Raw genomic sequence first — 26,331 nt, 5'->3', positions numbered from 1 at the left:
GAAATTCCCTTCAACCAGTATTCTCTCCCACAGTATTCTCTTCTAAGTTTTTTCACAGTGAAAATCCTAGGGAGGCTTTAAATTTGAACAGTGAAGCAGTTCTCTCCCGACATCATTAGCCTATAGCGAATCATTAATAGAGTTTAATAGGATTTCAAAACAGTGGGTTCTCTGCTCTTTTCTTAAAAATGTGAGGGGGCTTTAAAATTGCAAGCAGGGAATAGCAGGTGATAGATAGGTGAAACTGTAAAAACATAAAACAAATCCTAGTTAAAGCCTACTTGCTTACTGTTACCTTAGGTAGGCCTATATGGGATTTTATTCATCTTCTCGTGTGCACACACACACACACACACACACCAACTGTATGCTAAAGACCACAAGGTTACCTGAAAAATGTACTCTGCAACTTGTCACCTGACAAAGATACCACTGGGATAGAAACATTGTCTGATATGTGTCTAAACAAAATTCAGACATTACCTTTTCATACAGGTAAATATACAGTTGAAGTCAGAAGTTTACATACAGTACACCTTAGCCAAATACATTTAAACTCAGTTTATCACAATTCCTGACATTTCCCAGTAAAAAGTCCCAGTCTTAGGTCAGTTAGTATCACTACCTTATTTTAAGAATGTGAAATGTCAGAATAATAGTAGAATGATTTATTTCAGCTTTTATTTATTTCATCACATTCCCAGTGGATCAGAAGTTTACATACACTCAAATAGTATTTGGTAACATTGCCATTCAATTGTTTAACTTGGGTCAAATGTTTTGGGTAGACTTCCACAAGCTTCCCACAATTGTGGGTGAATTTTGGCCCATTCCTCCTGACAGAGCTGTTGTAACTGAGTCAGGTTTGTAGGCCTCCTTGCTCACACATGCTTTTTCATTTCTGCCCACACATTTTCTATAGGATTGAGGTCAGGGCTTTGTGATAGCCACTCCAATACCTTGACTTTGTCGTCATTAAGCCATTGTGCCACAACTTTGGGAGTATGCTTGGGGTCATTGTCCATTTGGAAGATCCATTTGCCACTAAGCTTTAACTTCCTGACTGATGTCTTGAGATGTTGCTTCAATATATCCACATAATTTTTCTGCCTCATGATGCCATCTATTTTGTGAAGTGCACCAGTCCCTCCTGCAGCATAGCACCCCCACGACATAATGCTGCCACCACCGTGCTTCACGGTTGGGATGGTGTTCTTCGGCTTGCAAGCCTCTCTCTTTTTCCTCCAAACATAACAATGGTCATTATGGCAAAACTGTTGTATTTTTGTTTCATCAGACCAGAGGACATTTCTCCAAAAATTATGATCTTTGTCCCCATGTGCAGCTGCAAACCGTAGTCTGGCTTTTTTATGGCGGTTTTGCAGCAGTGGCTTCTTCCTTGCTGTCCGGCCTTTCAGGTTATGTCGATATATGACTCGTTTTACTGTGGATAAATATACTTTTGTATCTGGTATCTGGTTCCTCTCTAGGTTTCTTCCTAGGTTTTGGCCTTTCTAGGGAGTTTTTCATAGCCACCGTGCTTCTACACATGCATTGCTTGCTGTTTGGGGTTTTAGGCTGGGTTTCTGTAAAGCACTTTGAGAAATCAGCTGATGTAATTAGAGCTATATAAATACATTTGATTTGTTTTATTTTGTACCTGTTTCCTCCAGCATCTTCACAAGGTCCTTTGCTGTTGTTTTGGGATTGATTTGCACTTTTTGCACAAAAGTACGTTTATCTCTAGAAGGCAGAATGCGTCTCCTTCCTCAGCGGTATGACGGCTGCATGGTCCCATGGTCTTTATACTTGCGTACTATTGTTTGTACAGATGAACGTGGTACCTTCAGGCGTTTGGAAATTGCTCCCAAGGATGAACCAGACTTGTGGAGGTCTACAATTTTTTTCTGAGGTCTTGGCTGATTTCTTTTGATTTTCCCATGATGTCAAGAAAAGAGGCACTGAGTTTGAAGGTATGCCTTGAAATACATCCACAGGTACACCTCCAATTGACTCAAATTATGTCAATTAGCCCATCAGAAGCTTCTAAATCCATGACATCATTTTCTGGAATTTTCCAAGCTGTTTAAAGGCACAGTCAACTTAGTGTATGTAAACTTCTGACCCACTGGAATTGTGATACAGCGAATTATAAGTGAAATAATCTGTCTGTAAACAATTGTTGGAAAAATGACTTGTGTCATGCGCAAAGTAGATGTCATAACCGTCTAGCCAAAACTAAAGTTTGTTAACAAGGCATTTGTGGAGTGGTTGAAAAACGAGTTTCAATGACTCCAACATAAATGTATGTAAACTTCTGACTTCAACTGTAATATATATATATATATATACAGTGGGGCAAAAAAGTATTTAGTCAGCCACCAATTGTGCAAGTTCTCCCACTTAAAAAGATGAGAGGCCTGTAATTTTCATCACAGGTACACTTCAACTATGACAGACAAAATGAGAAAAAAATCCCGAAAATCACATTATAGGATTTTTTTATGAATTTATTTGCAAAATATGGTGGAAAACAAGTATTTGGTCAATAACAAAAGTTTATCTCAATACTTTGTTATATACCCTTTGTTAGCAATGACAGAGGTCAAACGTTTTCTGTAAGTCTTCACAAGGTTTTCACACACTGTTGCTGGTATTTTGGCCCATTCCTCCATGCAGATCTCCTCTAGAGCAGTGATGTTTTGGGGCTGTTGCTGGGCAACACGGACTTTCATCTCCCTCCAAAGATTTTCTATGGGGTTGAGATCTGGAGACTGGCTAGGCCACTCCAGGACCTTGAAATGCTTCTTACGAAGCCACTCCTTCGTTGCCCCGGCGGTGTGTTTGGGACCATTGTCATGCTGAAAGACCTAGCCACGTTTCATCTTCAATGCCCTTGCTGATGGAAGGTTTTCACTCAAAATCTCACGATACATGACCCCATTCATTCTTTCCTTTACACGGCTCAGTCATCCTGGTCCCTTTGCAGAAAAACAGCCCCAAAGCATGATGTTTCCACCCCCATGCTTCACAGTAGGTATGGTGTTCTTTGGAAGCAACTCAGCATTCTTTGTCCTCCAAACACGACAAGTTGAGTTTTTACCAAAAAGTTCTATCTTGGTTTCATCTGACCATATGACATTCTCCCAATCTTCTTCTGGATCATCCAAATGCTCTCTAGCGAACTTCAGACGGGCCTGGACATGTACTGGCTTAAGCAGGGGGACACATCTGGCACTGCAGGATTTGAGTCCTGTGTTACTGATGGTAGAGTTTGGTCCCAGCTCTCTGCAGGTCATTCACTAGGTCCCCCTGTGTGGTTCTGGGATTTTTGCTCACCGTTCTTGTGATCATTTTGACCCCACGGGGTGAGATCTTGCGTGGAGCCCCAGATCGAGGGAGATTATCAGTGGTCTTGTATGTCTTCCATTTCCTAATTATTGCTCCCACAGTTGATTTCTTCAAACCAAGCTGCTTACCTATTGCAGATTCAGTCTTCCCAGCCTGGTGCAGGTCTACAATTTTGTTTCTGGTGTCCTTTGACAGCTCTTTGGTCTTGGCCATTGTGGAGTTTGGAGTGTGACTGTTTGAGGTTGTGGACAGGTGTCTTTTATACTGATAACAAGTTCAAACAGGTGCCATTAATACAGGTAACAAGTGGAGGACAAAGGAGCCTCTTAAAGAAGAAGTTACAGGTCTGTGAGAGCCATAAATCTTGCTTGTTTGTAGGTGACCAAATACTTATTTTCCATCCTAATTTGCAAATAAATTCATAAAAAATCCTACAATATGATTTTCTGGATTTTCTTTCTCATTTTGTCTGTCATAGTTGAAGTGTACCTATGATGAAAATTACTACAGGCCTCTCTCATCTTTTTAAGTGGGAGAACTTGCACAATTGGTGGCTGACTAAATACCTTTTTGCCCCACTCTATATATATATATATATATACACACACTTTTTTAAATAGCACCAAACAATTGGATGTACATATTTATTTCCTTGTGAAGCGCAGCAAGGGTTCCATGAACCATTGAACCAACCCACATCAATACCTGCTGTCTATCACGATGACGCTGTAGAGAAATGGGGAAAGAAGTGTAAAAACATTTTGGAACGCATTTTGGAAGGCTACCCTGGGGTAGCCTAGTGGTTAGAGCGTTGGACTAGTAACCGGAAGGTTGCAAGTTTAAACCCCTGAGCTAACAAGGTACAAATCTGTCGTTCTGCCCCTGAACAGGCAGTTAACCCACTGTTCCTAGGCCGTCATTGAAAATAAGAATGTGTTCTTAACTGACTTGCCTAGTTAAATAAAGGTAAAATAAACAAATTATCATTTTCAGAAAACAATACTGACTGATTCGTCACGAATCCAAGACGAGAAAATACCACTATTTTGGGGATTTCCATGAGATTTACCCATAGAATGGTCCTTTGGAGGAAGGATTGTTGACATATTTCTGACATTTGTATCTAAATGCGAAATTGAGAAATGATTTATCAAAGGTGGCATATTTATGAGATTTTGGCCTTACCCAGGCCTCATTTAGGATGCCAATGTTTCATCTGTAGGTGCTACAAAGCAAACACTGGTGTCATAGAAGACTTTACCGCTTGATCTGTAATATGAGTAGTATTGTGATTTCAATAGAAAACAATTACCAAAAAAATGTAATATTGAAAAATATAAACATTGAAAAATCCCCAAAAATTATTTGGTAAATTTTCTATATATTGTTGAACATAATATACTCCACAGCATATCAAAGTTCCAGAGTGGGATCTCTGCTACTTTTAGAGTTATGATCCATTTTGTAAGCATTATCACCAGAGTGAGTGTGAAAATGGATTGAAAATGGTCGCCCTCTGCTGGTGATTTGTAAAATCAAATCAAAATCAAATCAAACTTTGTCACATGCGCCGAATACAACAAGTGTAGACCTTACCGTGAAATGCTTACTTTACAAGCCCTTAACCAACAGTGCAGTTCAAGAAGAGTTAAGAAAATATTTACCAAATAGATCAAAGTAAAAAAACAAGAATAAAAAGGAACACAATAAGAATAACGAGGCTATATACAGTGGTACCGGTACTGAGTCAGTGTGTGGGGGTACCTAGTAGACCAAGTATGATAACTGCTGGTGGTGAAGGAGACCAGACTACAGTGTTAAAGAGGGTTTACCCAAAAGGGCTTTGTAGACGAACACATACAAATGTGTCTTTCTGCGCATATAAAGTGAGGTCCAACCTACCATTTGATACAATGTGAAACGGTGGGTGAGTGACTTGGCATTTGTAATAAAGCGCAAGGATGCATGATAAACAGAGGCCAGTCTCTGTAAGACGGAGGCGGTTGCATGCATAAAGCTCTGCCTTATCTCAGCTCACTGCATAGCAGCACAGCACCATAGCAGTACCCACCCGTAGAACGCACTCCAGCAGGTATATTTCACTGGTCACCCCCAAAGCCAATTCCTCCTTTGGCCTCCTTTCCTTCCAGTTCTCTGCTGCCAATGACTGGAATGAATTGCAAAAATCACTGAAGCTGGAGACCCATATCTCCCTCACTAACTTTAAGCACCAGCTGTCAGAGCAGCTCATCATTGCACATGTACATAGCCCATCTGTAAATATCCCATCCAACAACCGCATCCCCATACTGTTATTTATTATTTAGTTCCTTTGCACCCCAGTATCTCTACTTGCACATTCATATTTTGCACATCTATCACTCGTGTTTAATTGCTAAATTGTAATTATTTCGCCACTATGGCCTATTTATTGCCTACCTCCCTTATCTTACCTCATTTGCGCACACTGTATATAGACTTTTTATCAATTGTATTATTAACTGTATGTTTGTTTTATTCCATGTGTAACTCTGTGTTGTTGTTTGTGTCGCACTGCTTTGCTTTATCTTGGCCAGGTCGCAGTTGTAAACGAGAACTTGCTCTCAACTAGCCTACCTGGTTAAATAAAGGTGAAATATATATTTATTTATTTATTTATTTAAATGCATACACAACAAGTCAACATAATAAATTACATAGAGAAAAGTGGCCTTAACTGTAACAGTTTTCTTGAGTTGAAGGAGAGGCGGACCAAAATGCAGCGTGGTTACTTGTATCCATCTTTAATAAAGATGAAAACACAAACAGTATACAAAAACAATAAACGTGAAAAAACCTAAACAGCCTATCTGGTGCAAACAAACACAGAGACAGGAACAATCACCCACAAAACCCAACACCAAACAGCCTACCTAAATATGGTTCCCAATCAGAGACAATGACTAACACCTGCCTCTGATTAAGAACCATATCAGAAATAGACCAAACATAGACCAAACAAATAGACAAACTAGACATGTAACATAGAATGCCCACTCAGATCACACCCTGACCAAACAAAACATAGAAACATACAAAGCAAACTATGGTCAGGGTGTGACATTAACAAGCTTCTTTCTAGCCATAAACGGGAAGCCTGCCTTTTAACAAAAATAAAAACCTAATTTAGATGTAAGCTTTGTCACAAGATTATCCACATGAACAATGCATAGACAATAAACAGAGTAGCAGCCGTGTACACAAGGGAGGAGGGGTCAATGTAAATAGTCCAGTGGCCATTTGATGAATTGTTCAGCATTCTTATGGCTTGGGGGTAGAAGCTGTTGAGGAGACTTTTGTCCTAAACCTGGCGCTCCGGTACCGCTTACCGTGGGGTAGCAGAGAAAACAGTCTATAACTTGGGTGACTGGAGTCTGACAATTTTTAGGGCTTTCCTCTGACACCGCCTATTATGTAGGTCCTGGGTGGCAGGAAGCTTGTCCCCAGTGATGTACTGGGCCGTACGCACTACCCTTTGTACCGCCTTACGGTCAGATGCCGAGCAGTTGCCATACCCGGCGGTGATGAAACTAGTCAGGATGCTCTCGATGGTGCAGCTTTAGAACCTTTTGAGGATCTGGGGATCCATGCCAAATCTTTTCAGTCTCCTGTGGGGGAAAATGTTTTGTCGTGCCCTCTTCACGACTGTCTTGGTATGTTTGGACCATGATAGTTCGTTGGTGATGTGGGCACCAAGGAACTTGAAAGATGTGCAATGATACAGGTAAAAGGAGGACTGTGATTGGTTACATTGCCTACTATGTCTATTTATCTGTTTAAAATGGGCCACAACTTTAAAACTAGCAGAGATCCCACACTAGAACTGGATATGCTCGTAGAGTAAAGCTGGGTCCGATAAACCAAAAATGATCGACAACGACCATACTGATCGCTTATCGCAGGCATTTTGCTGATTTTCTTCATTACGATAAGTAGCATATACTAAAGAAATGTGAAGTTTTAAATGAAATACGTTTGCTAATATGGGTGATGTTAATGGAACAATTGACGGCTACAACCATCAAACTAGTAGTAGTGGTTTAAAGGATCATTAAAAAAACTGTGGCGGACTTAAGTGATAATGCCCTCGAAGCCTGTGTTTGGAGGATATATTGGCACGGTTTGCTGGCCCTTGATTTCATCTAGGACCTAATGCCAATATATCCTCCAAACACCGGTTTCGAGGGCATCACTTTTATACGGGTTACCAACATATTCAAACAATGATTGACATATTTTCATAAAAAACATATAATTTCATCCTTACACGAGATATAGTCCCGACACAAATCTAAGGTTGCTGCACAAGCCGGCTGGTCGTTCGTTCGTTCTATCGGTTTGGTTGCCAGACATGAGACACAGTCATTAAGTATTTTTGTTCTGTATCTATGGACGCGTCCCAGTCATTCGCGACCCAGTTAAATAAAGGTTTAAATGAAATAAAATAAAAAAACACAAATAAATAATATGATCCAAATAAGGCTGTAACATAACAAAATGTGAAAAAAGTCAAGGGGTCTGAATACACTATATCAGGACAGGAGGAAATACATTCTGAAAGGCTTTTAGTTGTTTGGCTGTCAGAAGACATTGCAAACCTGAACCATTGAACTGTTGTCGGTTTTTAAGTTGTGCGAAATTAATACTGCAAACGTGGAACCAACCACATGACAGAAGGCAATGCATTTCTAAAAAGCGTTCATTTTTGCGGTCAGAACAGAAGACAGTACTGTCAACGTGGGTAAATAAATCATCTCTTTGTCCCCAAAGCACAACGGGGATTGAGTGCTGCATTGGGACACAGCAACACTGCAGTTCCAAAGTCATGACTAACCTCTGCCGCCAATCAAACTGGTGCCCCCACCCAAAATAACTTCCTGATATAAGCGGATTGTGGTGGGTATTGGATGAAGTGTTTTGGCACAGAATAAGAAGAGACCACATCCAATCGGAGACTTGGTGTGCATCCAAAATAGCATCCTATTTCCTATATAGGTCTAGTGCTTGTCAAAAGTAGTGCACTATACAGGGTATAGGGTACCATCTGGGATGCACACCTGGTATGAAGAAAGAAGAAATAAACAAACGGTGGTGAGAAGAGAGAGAGTCCAAGGTTTTTTACCCCACTTTGCTTCCAAAAGACAAGCCTGGATTTATCTTAGCTATAAAAATAGAGCAAATAGACCAGGACTCAAACTTAGGCTAACTGTTGTTCTTGTCCATTGTTCGTACTTATACAAGACGAGCACTGATATTTGTAGAAAGAAGCAATTTCTTGTAAATCAAATCAAAGTTTATTGGTACATACACGTGGTTAGCAGATGTTAATGCGAGGGTAGCAAAATGCATGTGCTTCTAGTTTCGACAGCGCAGTAATCTAACAAATTCACAACGACTACCTTATACACACAAGTGTAAAGGGATGGAATAAGAATATGTACATAAAAATATATGGATGAGCGATGGCCGTGCGGCATAGGCAAGACGCAATAGACGGTATAGAATACAGCATAAACCTAAGAGATGAGTAATGTAGGAGATGTAAACATTATTAAAGTGGCATTATTTAAAGTGACTAGTGATACCTTTATTAAAGTGGCCAGAGATTTGAGTCTGTATGTTGGCAGCAGCCTCTCTATGTTAGTGGTGGCTGTTTAACAGTCTGATGGCCTTGAGACTGATTGTGATATGTGGTTGCTTTTACCTACCATAGTTGAATTAACTGGTTCGTAAGTTACTCACAATAAGAGCGTCTGCTAAATGACTAAAATGTCAATGTCTGTTTATAGACAAACATAACTGTTTCAACCTGACATGGACAATGGAGAGCCTCCCTCTCCTGGTGTCGATATCAAAACATGTTATATTCATGAGTAGCCTATTGTTGTTGGAATAGGCCTAGATATGGTATAATCTGCCATCTGGATGACAACCCAATAAAAGAAAGAGAAAAGAGTGCGGCCAGCGAGATTTTCAAGGGACGGTTTAAAAGAATACATGGGAGAGACAAACTCAGCGTTCCATATGGAACCCTATTCCCTTTATAGTGGGCCCTGGTCAGAAGTAGTGCACTACACAAGGAATAGGGTATCATTTGGGACGCATCCTGGGAGATATTGCTATATTCGGCACCATGTCAGGGTTGGCACAAATATGACTTCAGAATGCTATACAGGATTCCTTTGTGCGATCCACAGTGCTGTCAACTTGTTAGAAGATGAGAAGAGTGTCTCTGCATTATAAAATTCTGTCCGAGAATGGAATAACTAAGTTACGTAACAACAGAGCATATCACAATGGTGTAGTGGTATTGCATATTAACTAAATTGATTGTTCGAATTTTTTCATAATTCAGAAGCAGAAAAATAAGCTGTGAGTGCAAAATGTGCCGCTAATGCCAGTGTGTGTGTGTGATTGGGGCTTGCGCACGTATGCCTGAGTGTGTGAGATTATGCATGCAAGTGTGTGTGTCAGTGTGTGAGGGTTTGTGAGGGGGGCCAGTCAGTGGGGTCTATGGAGCTAGGATGAGAGTTGGAGGGCATGGGATTAAGAGAGAGTGGGGTGTGCTTAGGGGGAGGACTGGTGGGGGATGGAGTAGCAAGAGGAGGATGGTGTAGTGGTGGAGAAGATGGTGGGGGATGGAGTAGCAAGAGGAGGATGGTGTAGTGGTGGAGAAGATGGTGGGGGATGGAGACCAGGAACAGTGACAGACTAGCATCAGTACCACCATCAGATGGTTGGTTTGAGAACGCACCTGTCTGTCTACCCAAGGAAATGGCCATATTCCTAAGAAATGCAACGCTTTATTCAAGCCAAAGGAACACAGAACAGATTCCTTCAAAGTTTTCATAGCATTTGACTCAATCTCCAACATACACACACAGCACTTTATACAGTATAAATGCACAATACTGGACACGCACACACACACATTTTTCAAACATGACGCAGCACAGTAGTTCTTTAACCAGAACATTAGGAAGAATCACTCCAAATAATTGGGCAGTAGTTTCTGGAATGGCTTTGCTCTCTGAAACATCTCAATTCTCCCCATTCTCTCCTTCTGCACAAAATAGGTTGGAAACTACGGGATGTAACAATTCACCTATAAAGATCGGTCCACGGTCCAAATGTTTAAGACAAGAGTGCATCAGTCCACAAGACGCCAAACTGATCCAAATCTAGCATGCATGTCAGAAAATCGATTCAAACATTGCGAATCGCCTGTTCACTAAAATGTTTTTTTTTTTCATATTACTTTTTCCCTTCCTTCCAAAAAGACATATTTTGTGATAACTGATGCTTCCTCTCCTTCAGTGTCGATCTAAGCACGTAACTGCGTTGACAGTCATTGATCTACAAGTCATTTTGCATGCTGAACAACCCCAGGCTACAGTAGTAGCCGAGACAAACTGCGCACTATGCGCAGCAAGCGCTGACCAAAAAGAGGTATATTCCCGATCTTGCATATCTGCACGTTCAGCATTCAAATGCTTGTAAAATGGCTTAGGCAATATTAGGCTTTACTAGTTTAGTGTCAACCGCTGTAATTTGCTACGTTATTGTTTTTCCAATGCGCTGTTGAAAATTGTGTTTTACCAGAGTTATTATATTCACTATATGACCAGAAGTATGTTGAAACCTGCTTGTTCAAAGTCTCATTCCAAAGTCATGGGCATTAATATGAAGTTGGCCCCCCTTTGTTGCTACAACAGCCTCCACTCTTCTGGGAAGGCCTTCCACTAGATGTTGGAACATTGCTGCAGGAACTTGCTTCCATTCAGCCACAAGACCATTAGTGAGGTCCAGCACTGATGTTGGGCGACTGGGCCTGGCTCGCAGTCTGCGTTCCAATTCATCCCAAAGGACTTCGATGGAGTTGAGGTCAGGGCTTATGTGAAGGCCAGTAAAGTTTTTTCCACACCGATCTCGACAAACCATTTCTGTATGGACCTCACTTTGTGCACGGGGGCATTGTCATGCTGAAACAGGAAAAGGCCTTCCCCAAACTGTTGCTACAAAGTTGGAAGCACAGAATCGTCTAGAATGTAATTGTATGCTGTAGAGCTAAGATATCCCTTCACTGGAACGAAGGGGCCTATTTTTTTTATTTAACCTTTATTTAACCAGGAAGGGCTCGAACCATGAGAAACAGCCCCGAAACATTATTCTTCCTCCACCAAACAGTTGGCACTATGCATTTGGACCATTAGCCTTTTCCCAGATTCGTCCGTCTGACTGCCAGATGGTGAAATGTGTTTCCACTGCTCCAGAGTCCAAAGGCGGCAAGCTTTACACCACTACAGCCGACGCTTGGCATTTGCGCATGGTGATCTTAGGCTTGTGTGCGGCTGCTCAGCCATGGAAACCCATTCCATGAAAGCATTCCAGGTGAAGCTGGTTGAGTGAATGCCAAGAGTATGCAAAGCTGTCATCAAGGCAAAGGGTGGCTATTTGACAAATCTCAAATATATTTTGATTTGTTTAACACTACATAATTCCATAAGTGTTATTTCATAGTTTTAATGTCTTCACTATTATTCTACAATGTAGAAAATAGTACAAATAAAGAAAAACCCTTGAATCCTATCTTCTCTTCCCTCTGCTCAAACTTTCTCCAACCTATCTCCTGATTCTGCCTCCTCAACCCTCCTCTCCTCCCTTACTGCATCCTTTGACTCCCTATGTCCCCTATCCTCCAGGCCGGCTCGGTCCTCCCCTCCCGCTCCGTGGCTCGACGACTCATTGCGAGCTCACAGAACAGGGCTCCGGGCAGCCGAGCGGAAATGGAGGAAAACTCGCCTCCCTGCGGACCTGGCATCCTTTCACTCCCTCCTCTCTACATTTTCCTCCTCTGTCTCTGCTGCTAAAGCCACTTTCTACCATTCTAAATTCCAAGCATCTGCCTCTAACCCTAGGAAGCTCTTTGCCACCTTCTCCTCCCTCCTGAATCCTCCCCCCCTCCCTCCTCCCTCTCTGCAGATGACTTCGTCAACCATTTTGAAAAGAAGGTCGATGACATCCGATCCTCGTACATGCTAAGTCAAACGACACCGCTGGTTCTGCTCATGCCCTACCCTATGCTTTTTTTCCCCTCTCTCCTGATGAAATCACACAAGACACCGGCCGCCCAACAACCTGCCCGCTTCACCCTATCCCCTCCTCTGAACTCCAGACCATTTCCGGAGACCTTCTCCCTTACCTCACCTCGCTCATCAACTCATCCCTGACCGCTGGCTACGTCCCTCCCGTCTTCAAGAGAGCGAGAGTTGCACCCCTTCTGAAAAAACCTACACTCGATCCCTCCGATGTCAACAACTACAGACCAGTATCCCTCTCTTTTCTCTCCAAAACTCTTGAGCGTGCCGTCCTGGCCAGCTCTACCGCTATCTCTCTCAGAATGACCTTCTTGATCCAAATCAGTCAGGTTTCAAGACTAGTCATTCAACTGAGACTGCTCTTTGTATCACGGAGGCGCTCCGCACTGCAAAGCTAACTCTCCCTCTGCTCTTATCCTTCTAACCTATCGGCTGCCTTCGATATCAACCATCAGATCCTCCTTTCTCCGAGTTGGGCATTCCTATTGCGTTACCTGACAGGTCATCTACAAGGTGGCGTTTCTGTCTCCTCACCACGCGCTCTCACCACTGGTGTCCCCCAGGGCTCTGTTCTATGCCCTCTCTATTCTCGCTATACACCAAGTCACTTGGCTCTGTCATAACCTCACATGGTCTCCCTATCATTGCTATGCAGACGACACACAATTAATCTTCTCCTTTCCCCTTCTGATGACCAGGTGGCGAATCGCATCTCTGCATGTCTGGCAGACATATCAGTGTGGATGACGGATCACCACCTCAAGCTGAACCTCAGCAAGACGGAGCTCCTCTTCCTCCCGGGAAACGGACTGCCCGTTTGATTTCATTGACAACATTGTGTCCTCCTCCCAGAGCGCTAAGAACCTTTTGTCAATTTAGTCATCAAGGCGGTGTCCCGTTTTAGGTTCATGCTCTACAACATCCGCAGAGTGCTGCCTCACACAGGAAGCGGCGCAGGTCCTAATGGCACTTGTCATCTCCCGTCTTGATTACTGCAACTCGCTGTTGGCTGGGCTGATTAAACCCCTACAACTCATCCAGAACGTCCGCAGCCACCTGGTGTTCAACCTTCCCAAGTTCTCTCACGTCACCCCGCTCCTCCGCTCTCTCCACTGGCTTCCAGTTGAAGCTCGCATCCGCTACAAGACCATGGTGCTCGCCACGGAGCTGTGAGGGGAACCACCAGTACCTCCAGGCTCTGATCAGGCCCTACACCCAAACAAGGGCACTGCGTTCATCCACCTCTGGCCTGCTCGCCTCCCTACCACTGAGGAAGTACAGTTCCCGCTCAGCCCAGTCAAAACTGTTCGCTGCTCTGCCCCCAATGGTGGAACAAACTCCCTCACGACGCCAGGACAGCGGAGTCAATCACCACCTTCCGGAGACACCTGAAACCCCACCTCTTCAAGAAATACCTAGGATAGGGTAAGTAAGGGTAAGTAATCCTTCTCACCCCCCTTCTCCCCCAACAAGATTTAGATGCAAGTGGCTGTTCCACTGGTTGTCATAAGGTGTATGCACCATTTGTAAGTCGCTCTGGATAAGAGCGTCTGCAAATGACTTAAATGTAAATGTAAATGTAAATGTGAATGAGTAGGTGCTCTAAAACTTTTGACCGGAGTGTGTAAATGTATATGTATATATATACATATACATATATATATATATATACACATACATATACATACATATATATATATATATACACATACATATACACATACATACATTCATATACATACATATATATATATATATATATATACACATACATATACATACATACATATATACATATATTATATATATATATATATATATATATATATATATATATATATATATATATATTCACTATATATATACACCTATATATATTATATATATAGTTTTTTTTTTTTATGGCACACAAGACACCCGTCTGATTCACACTGATCTCAGTGAACTAATCCATTGCGGAGGCCGAGACTAATCCATTGCGGAGGCCGCAGGGATGGAACAGTCCAAGAAGAAGGGGAGTGTGGCTCTGGAGAGAGATGTGCACAGAATGCACTCTCTCCTGCCAATTTGTGCTCAGTCATTATTTCATAACTTCATCGTGTGAATTGTTTGCATTTGTGTCTATCAATTCCCCATTAAATACTGTATATCAACAGTAGTACTTTTACCATCAATTCCTATAATTTGTCATCTACAATGTTTGCTTGGTTACGGTAATTTCTGTTAATGCAATCAATATATTATTATTCCAGTCTTTTACCTTTCCCATTGTCAGAGTGGACATGTTGTTTGCAGAGTAAACAACCTATCCTACACGTGAGAAACGAGAAACACGTTTTTGTTTATTTCATTCCATTTACAAGTTTTGTCAATTTAGTCATTGTCTTTTGTTTGGAGTGCTCCTATCAATGTTTAGTAAGGACGCGGACCTGATTACACATAGTAGGAGTCCAGCCACCCTAGTCATAGACAGCTCTCTTTGCTACCGCACGGCAAGTATTACCGGTGCCCCAAGTCTGGGACCAACAGGACCCTGAACAGCTTCTACACCCAAGCCACTGCTCAATAGTTATTTAAATGAACGAGTAGCTACACGGACTATCTGCATTGAACCTTTTCGCACTAACTCTTTTGACTCACATTTGCTGCTGTTACTGTTTATTATCGATCCTGTTGCCTAGTCCCTTTATCACTACCTATATGTATACATCTACCTCACGTACCCCTGCACAGCAACTCGGTACTGGTACCCTGTGTATATAGCCAAGTTATCGTTACCCATTGTGTATTGAATCCCTGTGTTATTATTTTTCTATCATTTCTATTTTTTCGCTCTCTCTGCATTGTTGTGAAGGGCCCATAAGTAAGTGTTTCACTGTTAGTCTACACCTGTTGTTTACGAAGCATGTGACAAATACAACTTCCAGAGGTATTTGCAAAGCTGGCATTTCCAAAATGCAACCCACCCAAACGTAACATTCCGTTGTACAGCAGGATTCAAGTCAATTACATGTCAGTCCAGTCAACTCAGGAAGTAAACAGAAATGTCAATGTTCCTCTATGAGAAAAATGTGGTTTACTTCCTGAATTGACAGAATTGAAACGGAATTGAAGCCACCAGCCCTGTTGGACAGTAAAAGAAGGAGAAAATGTGTCCACCAGACCGATGCCCTTAATCTTTAATAGAAAATAACAAAGAACAAAAAAAACGATAACAAAAATGTCCCACACAGTATCGCGGGTGTGGAACAGTGACACATTAATCTTTTAGGGAGACGAAGAGAGAAGCTCCAAATGACCTGTTTTCACTGAGGCCTGAGGACTCAACCTGCTGGTGTCACTGTCAGAGACGAGGGGGCAAGGATACCAAGCGGCCTCCGGAGACTGGCTTTATCTCCACAATAGATCTAAATGCTCTACAAAGTGTGTGTGTGGGTCAATGGAAGCTGCTGAGGGGAGAAGGGCTCATAATAATGGCCAGAATGGAGCGGATGCAATCCATTCCAGCCATTATACTCTATTCTAGCCATTATACTCTATTCCAGCCATTATACTCTATTCCAGCCATTATACTCTATTCTAGCCATTATACTCTATTCTAGCCATTATACTCTATTCTAGCCATTATACTCTATTCTAGCCATTATACTCTATTCTAGCCATTATACTCTATTCTAGCCATTATACTCTATTCCAGCCATTATACTCTATTCCAACCATTATACTCTATTCTAGCCATTATACTCTATTCCAGCCATTATACTCTATTCCAGCCATTATACTCTATTCCAGCCATTACACTCTATTCCAGCCATTATACTCTATTCCAGGCAAGGGTTTTTTCAGCTGTTCATGCACACTACAAGCGGAGAGGCTTGGAGATGAACTCTACACCCCTTCGTTGGCCATTGGTCAACAGTAGGGATTTTTCAATTACCGTAATTTCCGGACTATAAACCGCTACTTTATTCCCCACGCTTTGAACCTTGCGGTTTATACAATGACGCGGCTAATTTATGGATTTTTCCCGCTTTCACAAGATTCATGCCGCCAAAAAACTGAGCACCGTCACATAATGTGACGTAAAATCGAGCGCTCTCAAACTTCCCATCATTCTGATTACGGTAGTAATTTTGTCACCCTCATCATGGCAAAGACACGGAGAAATGCATATGATGCAGCTTTCAAGTTGAAGGCGATCGATCTGGCTGTTGGAAAAGGAATGAGAGCTGCTGCACGGGAACTTGGCCTTAATGAGTCGATGATAAGACGTTGGAAACAGCAGCGTGAGGAACTGACTCAGTGCAAAAAGACAACAAAAGCTTTCAGAGGGAAGAAAAGCAGATGGCCCAAAGTATTTGCAGCCACTCGACATCAGTGTAAATCGTGCATTTAAGGTGGCGCTCCTTGTTCAGTGGGAGTCTTGGATGACAAGTGGGGAGAAATCCTTCATTAAAACAGGCTGCATGCGAAGAGCAACTTATGGTCAAGTCTGCCAGTGGGTCCTGACAGCGTGGAGCATTGTCAAAAAATCCACTATCATCAACGGGTTTCGAAAGCACTGGACTGCTGCGTGTTGAAGGGGCAGCATGAGCTCAGCGGGGTATTTGCCTCCGGATGAAAGTGACGAGAGCGACAATGAAAACGATCCAACATCGGATGAAGCAATTCTGAGGCTATTCATCTCCGACACCGAAGGAGATGACTTCAGTGGTTTTAGTGCACAGGAGGAGGAAGATAGTGACCAAGTTCATTTGTTTCAATGTACCGGCAGGCACCTGCGGCGTATAGACATGTGCGGCGTATTTATGTACAAAATACATATTTTTTAATAATTCAGTGGGTGCGGTTTATATTCAGGTGAGCTTAATAGTCCAGCAATCACGGTAAGTGTTTGTTGTCATTCAACGATTGATGACTCGTTTTCATGCACATGTCTTTTACTTGAGAAATAGATGTAAAACTGCACAACTAAGATCTCGGCAAAAACGTCCAAATTAATGAAAGATTTATTGAATTATTTTAGATTAATTGGGACGATTTTGAGGAAGTGTATCCTGGACAAACAGTACTATTGCTGCTTTTTCTCATTTTTCAAGCAACGGTCTTTTAAGGCAGCACGCAAGCACGCCAAACCGAAGCATGCAGAAGCCTTAAGACAGACACAAAGGAGAGAGAAGAGAGAAAGATAGTGAACATGTGTGTGTGTGTGTGTGCGCGTACGTTCATGTTCGTAAGAGAGGGAGACAGAGAGAGTTGTGCACAGAGTGGGTACCAGTAGGAATTTCTCTTGAGCCACAATTAACCCAGAGAGACAAAAGAGAAACGCATGCCAAGAGTACAACCAATGTTTTTGTTTGTGCTTCTCCTGAAAATATAGGACACGGGCTGGGTACACAAAGAGCAAGGGGATTGGAATTCTATTATTTTTTCTGAGGGAGTCTGACAGGATTCTGGATAACTATCAAAGCTCTCTCTATAGGCTCTCATAGGCTGCTATATACTATCTGTCAGCTGGTTTCTCTATGTGGGTGGGAAGAGATGGGAAGATGTGCTGTCCAATCATCGTTCACGCCTCCACCACAAATTGCCCCTGAGGCCTGAGAACCAAACATAGCACCACTGCCCTAAATGAAAAATAGCCAGGAACTCTCGACAGAAGGAGTTAAATCACCTGCACACAAAATCGGGCCCATCATGCCAAATAGTGTCCACCTGACAAAAAGTGTCCCCAACCCCCACGTCACAAGGGAATTCGATGAGCTCTAGCTTCTGTTGCTAGGGCAGTTTCTAGAACTGGCAAAATTCTGACCGGCCTATGTAATGAACCAAAGCGCCCGTTGCTTGCCTCTGTAGCGGTCGTGGAGGACGGAGGACGCAGAGGACAGTTCTAGTTTTATTTCACCTCATAAGCGCTCGCTCGATCAGCGCAAATTTACTAACTTAAAATCGCTCTCCAAGGACAGTGTTTTGAGGGTGACTACCTGCCTGCTACCTACTGTTTCAGAAGACTGAAAAGACTGGATAGACAAAACTTTCTTTACCACATGTCGCTAGTACCAGTCAAAAGTTTGAACACACCAACTCATTCAAGGGTTTTTCTTTATTTTTACTGTGTTCTACATTGTAGAATAATAGTGAAGACATCAAAACTATGAAATACCACATATGGAATCATGTAGTAACCAAAACAGTGTTAAACAAATCTAAATATATTTTATATTCTTCAAAGTAGCCACCCTTTGCCTTGGTGACAGCTTAATATCAAATAGAAAATACATTCTGATTTGTTTAACACTTTTTTGGTTACTACATAATTCCATGTGTCATTTCAAAGTTTTGATGTCTTCACTGTTATTCTACAATATAGAAAATAGTAGAAATAAAGAAAAACCCTTAAATAAGTAGGTGTGCCCAAATTTTTTGACTGGTACTCTGTCATTATATAAGAAAATATTGTTAAATAGGAATAAATATTGACATTGCTAGCTGTGGTCCTTCTGTGGCTCAGTTGGTAGAGCATGGCGCTTGTAACGCCAGGGTAGTGGGTTCGATTCCCGGGACCACCCATTGAATGTATGCACACATGACTGTAAGTCCTTTGGATAAAAGCGTCAGCTAAATGGCATATATTATTTATTATTATTATATTATTATTATTATATTAGCTAACAGCCTGCCTAGTCAGCTTGCTAGCCAGAAAGTTATATTTAGCTAACGTTAGCTAGCTAGCTAACTGTTATTGTTCCTTTCTGTTTGTATGTAGCTTGCACTTTAATGGCATCCCTCGAGGAGTTTTAATTTTATTTTCTAACCAGCCAAAAGTACTATGAAGGTACCAGTGATCTCGACAAGAGGCGCAACATTCGTAGGGGGGGCAGAGAAATTCACAATTCAGGGAAACGTTAAGTAGTTAACTATTATTAGATCACTGGAAGGATTTAGTGTACAGCCATTTTTCAATACTTAGCCATCTACATGTTGAAATCTATACATTTAGTTACAGTATATGTCTATGTCATATTGAGGTATCTAGCTATAAGTTAACCCAGATCAAACAAATGGATTAAGCAATAGTAAGCAATTATGGTCACACCAACTGCCCTTAACTAGTTGTCACACACACACACACACACAGACAGAGAGAGACAGAGAGAGACAGAGAGAAACAGAGACAGAGACAGAGACAGAGAGAGAGAGAGAGAGAGAGAGAGAGAGAGAGAGAGAGAGAGAGAGAGAGAGAGAGAGAGAGAGAGAGATAAAGCCCTTGAATTGAATTGAATTGAGAGAGAGAAACAGACTGACAGAGAACAAAAGTAAGTGAGAAAGAGGATACAAGTGAGAGACACAAAGAGAAAGAGAGAAAAACAGAAAAACAGAGAGAAAGACAGGGTGGAGATGTACGTAAACTTTAGTATTTCAACAACCAATGTCTTCCAACTTGTTAGGCACATGTACAATTGAAGTCGGACGTTACCATTCACTTAGGTTGGAGTCATTCAAACTCGTTTTTCAACCACTCCACAAACTTCTTGTTAACAAACTATAGTTTTGGCAAGTCGGTTAGGACATCTACTTTGTGCATGACACAAGTCATTTTTCCAACAATTGTTTACATACTCCAAGTTGACTGTGCCTTTAAACAGCTTGGAAAATTCCTGAAAATTATGTCATGGCTTTAGAAGCTTCTGATAGGGTAATTGACATCATTTGAGTCAACTGAAGCTGTACCTGTGGATGTATTTCAAGGCCTACCTTCACACTCATTGCCTCTTTGCTTGACATCATGGGAAAATCAAAAGAAATCAGCCAAGACCTCAGAAAATAATTGTAGACCACAAGTCTGGTTCATCCTTGGGAGCAATTTCCAAATGCCTGAAGGTACCACGTTCATCTGTACAAACAATAGTATGCAACAAGTATAAACACCATGGGACCACGCAGCCATCATACCGCTCAGGAAGGAGACACATTCTGTCTCCTAGAGATAATATAAAATAATAATAATAATAATGCACGTACTTTGGTGCGAAAAGTGCAAATCAATCCCTGAACAACGGTAAAGGCCCTTGTGAAGATCCTAGAGGAAACCGGTACAAAAGTATCTATATCCACAGTAAAACGAGTCCTATATAGACATAACCTGAAAGGCCGCTCAGCAAGGAAGAAGCCGCTGCTCCAAAACCGCCATAAAAAAGCCAGACTACGGTTTGCAACTGATGATTGGGACAAAGATCACACTTTTTGGAGAAATGTCCTCTGGTCTGATGAAACAAAAATAGAACTGTTTGGCCATAATGACCATCATTATGTTTGGAGAAAAAAGGGGGAGGCTTGCAAGCCGAAGAACACCATCCCAACCATGAAGCATGGGGGTGGCAGCATCATGTTGTAGGGGCGCTTTGCTGCAGGAGGGACTGGTGCACTTCACAAAATAGATGGCATCATTAGGGAGGAAAATTATGTGGATATATTGAAGACATCAGTCAGGAAGTTAAAGCTTGGTCACAAATGGGTCTTACAAATGGACAATGACCGCAAGCATACTTCAAACGTTGTGGGAAAATGGCTTAACGACAACAAAGTCAAGGTATTGGAGTGGCCGTCACAAAGCCCTGACCTCAATCCTATAGATGATTTGTAGGCAGAAATGAATAAGCATGTGCGAGCAAACAGGCCTACAAACCTGACTCAGTTACACCAGCTCTGTCAGGAGGAATGGGCCAAAATTCACCCAACTTATTGTGGGAAGGCTGTGGAAGGCTACCCAAAACGTTTGATCCAAGTTAAACAATTTAAAAGCAATAGATTTGTGTAAATGATATGACAGAGGTGTCCCGGAGCCCATTACACAGCAGGGTGGGGTCATCACCATATTGTTACACCTACCTGAGCCCCATCAGATCAAACACTGAAAAAATAGAGTAGGGGGTTAAGGGACTTAATTTTCAAAATGAAAAAAACTCACAGCCTATACCTTGACCTGGTGAGGGCTTTCAACTAAACCAGGCCCATGATATTGAAAATGAAGTAGCCTTTGTGTTTGCTTTTTCATCCCGCCACCTCTTTTCCCTTTACTCTGCTTTTGATCTCCAGGGGTTCTGCCATGTTTCAAGACGGCGAGGAGACAAGACGATGACCAGCTTGAGCAAGCTTCAAGCCCCCCTTTCGAAACTGGCTGCCTGTCGATTACAAGTGACAGGAAGAAGTAGCACCTCCTGTCTCTTGATTCTGTCTCTTCCATCATCCTTCAACTCTTTCTCCTCTCACTCCAGACGAAATTCTGCATCTAGTGACATCTGATTGCAGAAAAATCTGCCCACTCATCCCATCCCTTCTCCATCTCTGGAGAACTCCTCCCATTCCTTCTCTATCTCTGGAGACCTCATCCCATCCCTTCTCCATCTCTGGAGACCTCATCCCGTCCCTTCTCCATCTCTGGAGACCTCATCCCATCCCTTCTCCATCTCTGGAGACCTCACCCCATCCCTTCTCCATCTCTGGAGACCTCATCCCATCCCTTCTCCATCTCTGGAGACCTCATCCCGTCCCTTCTCCATCTTTGGAGACCTCATCCCATCCCTTCTCCATCTCTGGAGACCTCCCCCCATCCCTTCTCCATCTCTGGAGACCTCATCCCATCCCTTCTCCATCTCTGGAGACCTCATCCCATTCCTTCTCCATCTCTGGAGACCTCATCCCATCCCTTCTCCATCTCTGGAGACCTCCTCCCATCCCTTCTCCATCTCTGGAGACCTCATCCCATTCCTTCTCCATCTCTGGAGACCTCCTCCCATTCCTTCTCCATCTCTGGAGACCTCCTCCCATTCCTTACCGCACTCATCAACCCCTCTGGTGTAAAAAATGACAGACGGATATCCTTTTTTTGACTGCCATTTACATTATTGCATGTCTAATCGAACACTTAAATCAATCAATACCTGATCTACCTGTAACCTGTGTGTTTGCTTGTTTTCATCTCGGTCCCCTTCTCTTAACCCCCTAGAGTCGATTGACGCACCTGTTTCACAAGGCTGTTCACTGTTTCACAAGCTGTTCACTGTTTCACAAGCTGCTCACTCTTTCACAAGCTGTTCACTGTTGTAAATTGTAACATAGCCCGTGATGGTAATTTGTTAGTTCAACATTATTCATTGTTGGCCTAGGACCGACAGTAGGTACATATATATTCAACCACAAGGGTGTACTAATGAGCCATGTGAGATATATAGATTTTTTTTAAATAATCATAATAGAGTTTCAGTGTAGACAAGACAAGCTCAAAATAAAAACACGCCAGCCAGACAAGCCAGAGTATGAATCAAATCGATGTGCATATGAATGGAGTGGAAATTAGCTGACTTTGTGATCTGTAAGGTAAGTAATATTAACGTGTCAAGCGAATAGACGTTTCCTTCGCTATGTCCGAAACATAGCCACTTTTAAGACATGGATTTCAGGTTGATGACATGTTAACAAGGTACCCAAAAGTTGTTTTCATCTTATTAGCTCAACAAAAGTTGTTTAAGCAGCTAAATTGTCACAGAAATCTGATTTGTTTACATAGCGGGATTTTTTTAAAAATTGTGGCTGTAATGATCTCCAAAATTCAATGCATTAGGTCATCACACACCGCTGATATAGCAACGGACGCTAATACGGACGCTAATAGAATATCGATTCCCATTGTGATGCAGGGAGGACACTTTTTTGGAAGGTGGACACTGTTTGGCATGACAGGCCCCTCGAGCGTCCCCTCCCTATCCACCTGTTCTTTCAAACATTAAGGGGAATGGTTTACATGCAAGGCACTAGCCACCCGATTCAACATAGCTACTGTGGAGAGTAGAATTAACGTTCCTTGCTTTTAACATTATCTGACATAGGCATACATTTTCATGGAGATAGAACGAGACCAAACCACCATAGTCTACAAAATAGCGTGGAATAAGGAGCCCCTTCAAAGCCTTCAGATAAGGCCTAAGGATTTATAAATAAATGTCAAATAAAATGTTGTTTTAATTTCTATTTCATCTTTACAATCAATTGTATGATCTTCTGATTTCATCGTTTCAGTTTGTGTTGGAAAGACAAGGGTTAATACTGATTTATATCCAATCAGGATTTATTTTCATTGGTGGTCTATGGGTAGAAAAATCTAGCTCAGCCAGCCATTGGCTAGGCCTTCAGAAGCTAGACAGAAGGCCTCTGCCATTAAACTCTATTAGAGCAGAATTTTGGAGTGACAGTGCAATGAACCAATCACATTTTGACTTGTAATTGGTGGGTCTGTTAAAAAATATTATAATGGAAATTAAATGTCTATTGGTGCTTTCAAGACAACATGGAACTAAAAAATATAAACAAGGTCAAAATCATGACATCAGTGATCTTGAGGTCGGAGCTCTAGAAAGAGGCCCGAGTTCCTGAGTTGGAAATCTGAGTTTGATGACAGTTCAAAAAATAATCATCCCAGTCGGAGCTAGTTTTTGGCAGGATTCCCAGTTGTATTGTTTGACCAACACTGTCTCTCCTTCAGCGCTATGGTGTGCACAGGTATTACGGTCCCTGTCCTTTCAGCACCACAAGCCCTGTCACCTTAGATGTGACACTTTTGCTGTCACTTTTGGTGATAGTGGTGTTGGCCTACCATAGGTTGTGTAAAAAGTGTGTTTTTTGCTTTGCTGGTCCAATTATTTTATGCTGTGTGTCACATGTTGTGTCCGTGCCTGTTCTATCTCTGTTTGTGCGGCAGCCTAAAGCGCGGCCAGGCCTGTTTGATTCATTCATAATGTCAAAAAGCATTGTTCCTCCTTCACTATAACTAGAATGTTCCATCTACAGAAGATATGTTGGGCACATTAAGTGATGCTATGTTTTCTTCTTGATTTTTGAGTTTGATACAAGGTATTGGAAGATTTTTGATCCCTCTGATGGTCCTATAGTCACAGTTCGCCACCGCCACCAAACGTGCCAAAAAGTCACTATTATTCTGAGTAGCCGAGTCATGGTCTGTTTCTCAAGTGTCCATGTGTGTTTTTAGAAATTGAAAAGTTGCCTAAGTGTCACGTGTAGGCAATTTGAAGGCAATGTCAGACATTATTATGAATTGTTTTACTTACCACAGTTTTCCTCGTCGCTGTTGTCTGAGCAGTCGTCATCATCGTCGCACCTCCATATGGTCGGTATACACCTTTTGTTATTGCACTGAAACTGACCATCCTCACACTCTTCTGCCACTGCTCCTGCAATGTTGGAAAAAACATCAATAATACGCGCACATCCCGCCAACCACCTAACTCATGGGCTCAAACTGTAATTTGCTAATGAATGCCTATGATATGCCGCATATTCAGCCAGTCAGTCAGTATTGAAATAGGATTCCGTTATGAGCGTCACTTTGGGCTGTTGTTTTGCTACAATAGACACATAACCCACTTGGCAAACTGGTTGAATCAACGTTGTTTCCACGTAATTTCAACAAACAAAAATAAATGTGATGACGTTGAATCAACGTGGAAAACTGATTGGGTTTGAAAAAAGTAATCAGTGTAAGGGAATTTCGTTTTTTTCACACAACTTTTAACCTAAATGCAATGACATGGTACATTTTTTGTTTGTTTATTTCACATTGATTTCACGTTAGTTGACATTGACAACTCAACCAAATGTAAATCAAAACTAGAAGTTGAACTGATGTCTTTGCCCATTGTGAGGACCCATTGTAAGGACCGATTGTAAGGACCGATTCTGTCATTTATAATTATAGCATTTTAAAAGGGAGTGGGCGCACGTTAGGCCTAACCATCGTATCGTTACAATGAAACAAAGATTAATGTAGCCTAGGCTACTACCACCTATGTTGTAATTATATGGATGCTCTCACATCCAAGGAACACATGTCAACATTGCCAAGTAAACGCTGACGCACACATTTCCCATACATTTTCCCATAAATGTTCATAAAACATACAGTTTAAATTACCACAATTTGTATTGTGATATTTTCATTCAGTTTTCCACTAACAATGAGTGGTTATCCCACATCGTTGCAACAGTAGGCTAGCGCATGAAATCATTCGCTATCATCCGGAGGAGACCGCGTTAGGCTGGATCCCTCTCCGTTTAGCTCATTACCGGCATAGTTTCATCCGATTACCATCATTTTAAGGATCGAAGAAAATAGGACAAACCTTTTGAGGAATGAAGTTTCAGGGCTAACAAATGAAAGAGCAGTAGTTTCCTTATATCCGTCCACATTTCTGGGAGGAGGTGATGGAGCTCATCCACAAACAAAGCCTGACCTAGTATCCGTTCCTCTAGCGATGCGACAGTGGTACTTCACCGAACTAAAACCTCTCTGGCTATTTGAATCAGTGACGATGGCGTGTATGGGCGGGAATTGTGCTCGTAAAAATACTGTCGAGTACAATTATTTTTTACAATGTTCTTCACCGAGCCATAACATTGGCGGGAATTGCCGAAAATATTGAACTTTGTTTTACACGCGCCAGTAGGCAGACAAATATGAAGATGCATTGACCAAGAACTCGTGAAAAAAACGTTATTAGGCTACAGTAGCCTATTCTATTTGCAATAGATGAAAGCAATATATTTCCAAAGTTTTAAATGATTAACTTCACAGTGGACGTTCAGAACAAAGCTCTCACCCGAACAACAGGTCTAAGGTTGAATTAATATATTTTACTAATTGGAGTCCCCTGGAAAACACAGACCAAAACTAATGTTCCTCCTACCACAATAATACGCAATTTAAAAAAATAATTAATTGAATGTCTAATTTAATATGTTCTGAAAAATAATTGTATGTAGGCCAACACAT

General features: G+C 41.8%; 2 protein-coding genes across 3 annotated transcripts in view; one reads left to right on the top strand and one right to left on the bottom strand.

Annotated features, from left to right (window-relative positions):
• Nucleotides 1-12,878, top strand: part of LOC127911058 (uncharacterized) — a 441,684-nt gene extending 428,806 nt beyond the window's left edge. The window contains exon 2 of the mRNA XM_052477210.1: nucleotides 12,818-12,878. The gene's annotated coding sequence lies outside the window, so the exon portion shown is untranslated. The remainder of the gene's footprint in view (nucleotides 1-12,817) is intronic.
• LOC118402313 (low-density lipoprotein receptor-related protein 8-like) overlaps nucleotides 1-25,802 on the bottom strand; it is a 189,453-nt gene extending 163,651 nt beyond the window's left edge. For both annotated transcript variants that reach the window (XM_035800420.2, XM_052477208.1), the window contains exons 1-2: nucleotides 25,682-25,802; nucleotides 24,611-24,733 (exon numbers count right to left, since the gene is read on the bottom strand). In XM_035800420.2, the coding sequence (XP_035656313.2) occupies nucleotides 24,611-24,733; nucleotides 25,682-25,748 (190 nt within the window). In that variant the 5' untranslated portion in view covers nucleotides 25,749-25,802. The remainder of the gene's footprint in view (nucleotides 1-24,610; nucleotides 24,734-25,681) is intronic.
• Nucleotides 25,803-26,331: the final 529 nt, after the last annotated feature.

Source organism: Oncorhynchus keta, chromosome 23 (genome assembly GCF_023373465.1).
Source record: "Oncorhynchus keta strain PuntledgeMale-10-30-2019 chromosome 23, Oket_V2, whole genome shotgun sequence".
Classification (NCBI taxonomy): Eukaryota; Metazoa; Chordata; class Actinopteri; order Salmoniformes; family Salmonidae; genus Oncorhynchus; species Oncorhynchus keta.
The sequence above is the reverse complement of the archived record's forward strand: the minus strand, read 5'-3'. Positions and strand labels throughout refer to the sequence as shown.